The sequence below is a fragment of the Myotis davidii genome, unplaced genomic scaffold (genome assembly GCF_000327345.1).
Source record: "Myotis davidii unplaced genomic scaffold, ASM32734v1 scaffold181, whole genome shotgun sequence".
In the NCBI taxonomy this organism is placed as follows: domain Eukaryota; kingdom Metazoa; phylum Chordata; class Mammalia; order Chiroptera; family Vespertilionidae; genus Myotis; species Myotis davidii.
Window position 1 is genome coordinate 2,898,021 of NW_006291504.1, and position 7,076 is coordinate 2,905,096.

Consider the following 7,076-nt stretch of genomic DNA (forward strand, 5'->3'; position numbering starts at 1 on the left):
GGGGTGGGGGGGGACACCTGCATGGCCTGGACGGAACAGTCAGGGCGAGTGCGACTGTGTTTGGGTGGAGAGTTCCCAGGGCATCAGTGAGCGGCCCTCCCCTGCCCCGCCACTGTGAACTGGCAGAGGCCAGGGACAAGTCTCCCACCATTTTGGTGAAAACCCAAAAGGCAAACAGATTGAGATGATGCTACCCGATCTGCCGACCTATGACCTCTGCGCCACGAAATGGAAAAAGCTGTTCCTCGGAGACCCTCCCCCCGCCCCCTGCACACAGCGAGGCGGGCCCCGGGGACATCATGGTCCCGGGCCAAGGCCACACCCGTCCTGATCCCGGTCCCCACTAACCCCCCGCCCCCCGCTTGGCAGGCATTCAGCGTGATCGCCATGTTCAACGTGATGAAGTTCTCCATCGCGATCCTGCCCTTCTCCGTCAAGGCAGCGGCCGAAGCCAGCGTCTCCCTGAGGAGAATGAAGGTATAACGCACGCTGGGTGAGTAGGGGAGAGAGGTCTCCTTTCTGGGGGGGTGGGGGGAGACTCCCAGATAAGGGAAGCCGAGCCCAGCCACTGGGGAGAAGGCCCCCAGGGAGGTGGGGTGCACACCTGTGGGTGGAGGAGGGCGCGGGCCGCGCTTCTAGGTGGCCCCCGTTTTAGGGAAAACGAGATGGAGTCTCTACAGAGAGACGATCACTGAGCCCCCGCTCCTGTCCAAGCCGTGGACCTGAGGCCGTTCCGGGGGCGGGGCTGGGTGTGCACACAGCCCCCCCCCCGCCCCTGCCCCCCGTCTGGTTTGTGCTGCAAGGAGTGTGGTGCTGGGGTGATGGGGCACCCTATTTACCCAACACTCAGCCACCTTATTCACTCATTTATTTGTTCATCAAATACTGACTGTGCTTCCCACACACACGGCATTGTGGGAACGCACAGACATAGGGGAGAGAGTCTGGACTGGCCTAGGGTAGGACCAGGCCCCCAGCGCCTGCTGTACACGGGGCGGGGCTGTGTCGCAGGGGAAGGGCAGATACGGTGGCTGTGACGTTGAGGTGAGGGCGTCCGGTCAAGAGAGCAGCAGGCTCACCCCGTTGGGGTGGCTAGTGGTTGAGCGGTGACCCATGAACCAAGAGGTGGCCAGGGCACCAGAGAGAGAGAGAAAGAGAGAGAGAGAGAGAGAGAGAGGGAGGGAGAGAGAGAGAGAGAGAGAGGGCGCGCAGCAAGCTCAATATCTGCAAACGGATGGAGAGGCCTTACTGCAGCCAGAGGCCACCTGCGCACGCTCAGTGTCTGTATCCGTATCCCTCTCTCCCTCACCGTCCACATCTGCCCCCGAGGGCCCTGCTGACCCATCTCCTGGCCACGTATTCCCCTATTTAAAAAGCCGCCGGGTGTGAGACTGCCTAGAAGGCACACTGTTGAATGATCCCTTTTTGACCAAAAGAATGGACAACGTCCCGTGACCTGTGTTAATGCTGACACCGGTGTCTCAGACCAGAGGGCACTGCTCTCTCTTGACTCCTTCTGGCCCCCGGGCCCCCACCCACCTTCACTCGATGCCTCATCACCTCGTCTGGACTATCGCAGGGACGGAGGGACCAGCGCCTTCCCCCGCACTGTCTCCCTCACTCCCAGTCACAGGGCGCCAGGTCCCCAGAGCTGTTACAACGTCAGTCATCCCTCTGGTCATTGACGTGTCTGTCTCCCTCTCTCTCTCCCTCTCCCTTTTTCTCTAACATCAATAAAAAAAAATATTTTTAAAAAGCTGCTACCGTGTGCGCGAGGGTAAAACGCAGCTGGGAGGGGCCCTCCCCGTGCGGGTGACCCCCACAGGCCTGGTGGTTAAAGAGCCACCGTCCTCCGTGGTCGGGGCCAGGGGACCCCTTCAGCCGCAGGTCCTCCTGGGGGAGCAGCCTCAGTCGCCCTCCCCGGATGTCCGGGGTAGAACCATCATGACTGTGTGCTTGGAGGTGGCTAGAGGTGTCCTGGGATGATTCCTGCCAACGGATGGCGTCTACCCAGTGAATTCTGTTTCTTTGATCTTAGAGAATTCTCGTAGCCAGAAGCCCCCCCTCCTACATCACCCAACCAGACGGCACAGACACTGTCTTGCTTTTAGCAAATGCCACCCTGACGTGGGAGCAAGAGGCCGGCCGGGAAAGCGACGTAAAGAACGCGGAGGAGCAGGAAAAGTTCCTTCTCACAAAACAGAGGTCGGAGATGTACGGGCCGAGTGCCTCGGCCCCGGGCGCCGCGGGCCCCGAGGACCGGAGCGGTGGCGGCAAGTCCGTCCTGCACAACATCAGCTTCGTGGTGAGGAAGGTGGGTCTGGGCCTCCAGGCTGGCCCGTCCCTCAGAGCCTCCGCTCGGGGCCACACAGCCACGCTTTCGCAAGGCCCCAGGGCGTACAGGTTGGGCTGGAGGCGGGGCGGGATGTCTCTAACCAGGCGGCTTTCTTCTCTGAATTTTTGTTGTTATTGTTTCTTGGTTTGTTTTGTTAATCCTCACCCGAGGATATTTTTTCTATTGGACTTGAGAGAGTGGAAAGGAGGTGTGGTGGGCTGGCACGGCCATGGCATACTCAGCCCCAGGGTGCCTTATGTGCCGCCAGCTCCGCCTGGTTCAGTGGCCCTGAGAGGGGACGGTGAAGGATTAGAAAAGACAGACAAGAGAAGAAAGCTGGGTCTGGGTGGGACACTGCTCCTGATGGAGAGAGAGCGCCACGGGCTAAAAGCCGTGTCTTTATTTTATAGCAGGTGCCACAAGGCAAAGTAAGGGTGTGGTCAAGATGTTTACAACATTCTCGTGGTTTCAATCCTACTCAACTGCACGCACCTGAACTCTATCAAGCCCAAATCACTCAGGCACGTGGGGCCACGTGTTTGGACCATAAGTTCAAGCTCACAACTACAGCTATTGGCTGTAATTGTGCTGTGAGGGCCCTGCCCTCCAAGCTGGGACTTGCACGTGGCAATGGGAGGACTGTGCCCTCTCATTAGTCTGAGGCTTGAACCTGTCCAAACACTGTAGCCGCTCCCCACAGGGAAGGGTAGAGACAGAGAGACACATTGATGTGAGAGGCACATCCATTGGTTGCCTCCTGCACGCACCCCAGGGATCAAGCCTGCAACCCAGGTACATGCCCTTGATGGGAACTGAACCAGCGACCCTTCAGTCTGTAGGCCGACACTCTTACCGCTGAGCCACACTGGCCAGGGCACTTCCCCAAACGTTAAAACTATGGGCCCGCACAATGGAGTCGTCTTCTCTGATCTGAGAGAAAGTGGCGGCTATGTCAGTGCCGATCTGCAAACCCCGAAGGACCTGGAGCCCACGTCCACGTGGACTACACCGTCCAGCAGGTGGTCGGGCTCAAACGGACGGGCTTCCATAAGCGTTCTCAGACGTGCTCTTAATTTGACATGGGGCGCACGGGCGGCTCACAACGGCCGGCGTTCATGAGTAGGTACACACTCAGCTCCTCTGACACCTCCTCACCCTGCGAGGTGGGCACCACGGCTACCCGGCTCACGGTCAGGAGCCTGAGGCACGGGAAGCTAACCCCCAGGCGCCTGGCCGGGCCTGCTCTTCGCTGCCCTGCAGTGCTGCTCTGCTTAAAAGCAAAGCGCAACCCACACGCAGCCAGTATGGGAGCCCAGCCAGGGCCTGGGGGCGCTGCCTGCCTGTAGGTTGCGAGACGGAGTCTGTATTTTATTTTTAACAAGTGAATCATCAGAAGCCCAGGCCTCAGGGGCGCTCTGCCGAGGACAGGGAGGAAACGGCACCGAGATGGCCCCAAGCGGTGGCACGACTCACAGAACGGCCGGGTGCCCTGGGCCCGCTGGTGCCCGCACCTCCCGCTTCCACACGGGTCTCTGGCCGGGGCCGTGTCCGGGAGGACCCTCCAAGACGGGTGTCTTTCCGGGAAGGCTTCCCCAGCTCCCCGTCCCGCGTTCCCGTGGTGTGCACCCCGCACACTGCGAACCTTTCCTACTCTGCTGTTCACTGTCCGCCCCAACGAGCATCACCTCGGTTAGATTTCCTCTCCTGTAGCCTGGGCGCAGGACAAGCCACGCGTCCAGGGAGTGTGTCCCGGGCCAGCGTGAGGCTGCTCCGCACCAGTGCCCGCAGCGGGTGTCTCCAGGCCCTCCAGGCGCCCCACACGGCGCGAGGTGGGGGGCGCTTCACTAACACTCGGGTCCCTGCATCCTCCCCGGCCGAGTTCGGCCGGGTCCGAGGTTGCACCGCCACCACCTGGAGCCACCCTGGTCCCCACCTGCACAGTGTGGAGGCGACACCTTGTCCCCAGACCTGGTGAGAACAGGGGTGCAACAGCGTCTCTTTCCTGGTTCTCTGCAGGGGAAGGTCCTGGGGATCTGCGGGAACATTGGGAGCGGGAAGAGCTCCCTCCTCGCAGCTCTGCTGGGCCAGGTGAGCCGTGTGGGGGGCACGCCGCGATGTCAGGGTCCCTGCTGCTGTGTGCTGGGTCCGTGAGGACAGCGGCCCCGGCAGCTGGGCACAGAGTGAACGGTCATGTTCGTGAGGCTGACATGCTTGGCAGCCAGCAGCGGGCCCCTCGGCTGCCTCTTCCAGAACGTTCCTGCCTGGCCCCCTGCAGGTGTTTGACGTCGAAGCCCTCGGCCTGCACGGTTGGGCTCTGCAGCCCGTGGATGAGATAGTGTCCCCCTCTCGCACCCTCGGGATTAAAGCTCACGGGAGAAGGGGCACAGGCGTCCAATGGGCCCAGGAGCGGTCGGCGGGTCAGCTCTGAGGCCCTGGTTCTGTGCCTGCAGATGCAGCTGCAGCAGGGGGTGGTGGCGGTCAGTGGGACCCTGGCCTACGTGTCCCAGCAGGCGTGGATCTTCCACGGGAGCGTGAGGGAGAACATCCTGTTCGGAGCCAAGTACGACCACCAGAGGTAACGCTCACACAGGGCAGGAGCTGCCGCGTCCGGGGCCCTCCGCTGCGGGCGCCGGTCGTCCCCTCCCTGACCCAAGTCCAGGAGGCGCTCCAGGACATGTGGAATGGGCTCTGGGCTCCCGGGCTCCGTCTCCGCCTCCGCACGTGCTGTCCGGCCGCAGGAAGGCCCATCAGGCTGTTCAGCGTGGGGCCAAGGACCCACGACGTGGCTTGAAGTCACGCAGCGCTGAGCCGGGACCTGGCTGCGGGCCACGGGACCTGCTGCTGCTGTTGTCCCACAGAGGCCGAAGGGAATGAGTGCAGCCTTCCAGTCCTGACTCTGCAGACACCGGGGCCCCGGCCTCCCAGCTCTGCTTCCCCGGGTTCTTCACCGAGTCGGGGGTGGGAGGGTGGGGGCTGCCCGGTCCAGTCTCTCAGGAGTTCCAGAACCACCCATTTAGGGGGATCCTGGCCGCGAATCCCCGTCTCTCACCCAGGAAGAGGCTGGGGCCCAGAGAGGAACATTGACCTGCCCAAGGTCAAAGCTATCGAAGGGCAGAGCGGAGTCTTGAGGCCCCTCCTCTGACTGCCAGGAGCAGTGCCAGCTGCTGGCGCCCCCCCGTGGTGGGAACCCTGAGGAAAGGGCCGTCCGGTCCCCTCTATCAGCTGGAGGAGGGCACAGGGTCCGCGGGCAGCTGCCCTTGGACATTCAGGACAAAGCGCTGGCCACGCCCTCCCTTGCCCAGGGACCACAGCTGTGTCTCCGATGCAGCCTGGGTGGCGGGTCTTCCTCCCTGCGCTGACCTCTGACCCTCATGCCCACAGGTACCAGCACACGGTGCGAGTCTGCGCCCTCCAGGAGGACCTGAGCAGCCTGCCTTACGGGGACCTGACCGAGGTGAGCGGGGCGGGCTCAGCCCCACGGCGGCATCGGGCAGCCCGACTGCCCAGGGCCAAAGGGCAGCCCAGCTCCGTCCACACCCGATGCCCCGGGGCCAAAATGGTGCCAGGACATGCGGGAAGGTCAGGTATCCCGTCTCGGACTCTTATCTGGGCCTGTGCTTGGGGGATGTCACAGCGGAGGTGGCACCAACCCCACCTGTGTGGGCTCCAGCGTGGCCGCCCCTGGGACCACTTCCCATCTCCTCTGGAGAGGCAGCCAAGGGCCCTGCCGCTGGCAGCCGAGCACGTCAACCTCACGCTGCCCGCTTCCCCGAGGTGGCCCCATCCTCTGAGGAGGGGGGCAGGTGCTGGTCTGTGGCTGGTCTCGAGGGCCCCTTTCTGCCTCACTGCCTCTCTGGGCCCAGGAGGACCAGGTCCCCTCCAGACACTGCCCGGAAGCTGGTCCCTCTGCTCCCAGTCACGCCTCCCTCCGGGGAGCCTGTCCCCCTCCCCGAGCTTCCTGCCCTCCGCTCTTTTGGGGTGAGCGATCCAGACACAGCCCCTCCCGATGGGCCTGCACCTGGGAGCGTGAGCCAGGTGCCCCTCACTCGGTGCTGGGAAGGGCAGGGCCCCAGTCACCTCTGCCCACAGGCTCCCAGCACCCCCGGCGCCTGGGTGCTGTCGGGGACCCTGTGGGGAAGTGGGGACTGGGGCGTGGTGACAAGCAGGAGCACTGCCCCGCCCGCAGATCGGGGAGCGGGGCCTCAACCTCTCGGGGGGGCAGAGACAGAGGATCAGCCTGGCCCGCGCCGTCTACTCGGACCGCGAGGTCTACCTGCTGGACGACCCGCTGTCGGCCGTGGACGCCCGGGTGGGGCAGCACGTCTTTGAGGAGTGCATCCGGAAGACGCTCCGCGGCAAGACGGTCGTCCTGGTGACGCACCAGCTGCAGGTGACCGGACGCCGGCGGCATGGGTGTGGCACCGGCGCTACGGTCTCCTCTCCAGCCCTGGGCTGTCCTCAGCCGGACAGGGAGGCAGCAGGGCCGAGGACACATGGCTGCTCTCAGGCAGCCGGCGCTCACTGCAGTGGCTTTACCTCCCCCCCAGTTCCTGGAGTCCTGTGACGAGGTCATTTTGTTGGAAGATGGAGAGATCTGTGAGAAGGGAACCCACAAGGAGCTAATGGAGGAGAGAGGGCGCTACGCAAAGCTGGTGCACAACCTCCGGGGGCTGCAGTTCAAGGTAGCGGCGTGCGGGGACCTGGGGCCCGGGGCCCGGGCGCCCGGATCGGGCCTCCCCTC

General features: G+C 63.5%; 1 protein-coding gene across 1 annotated transcript in view; it reads left to right on the forward strand.

Annotated features, from left to right (window-relative positions):
- The window catches only part of LOC102767965 (multidrug resistance-associated protein 9), a 43,982-nt gene that overhangs the window by 36,192 nt on the left and 714 nt on the right, over positions 1-7,076 (forward strand). The window contains exons 7-13 of the mRNA XM_015564695.1: positions 278-477; positions 2,039-2,314; positions 4,352-4,423; positions 4,786-4,910; positions 5,717-5,789; positions 6,522-6,725; positions 6,883-7,017. Of these exons, the coding sequence (XP_015420181.1) occupies positions 278-477; positions 2,039-2,314; positions 4,352-4,423; positions 4,786-4,910; positions 5,717-5,789; positions 6,522-6,725; positions 6,883-7,017 (1,085 nt within the window). The remainder of the gene's footprint in view (positions 1-277; positions 478-2,038; positions 2,315-4,351; positions 4,424-4,785; positions 4,911-5,716; positions 5,790-6,521; positions 6,726-6,882; positions 7,018-7,076) is intronic.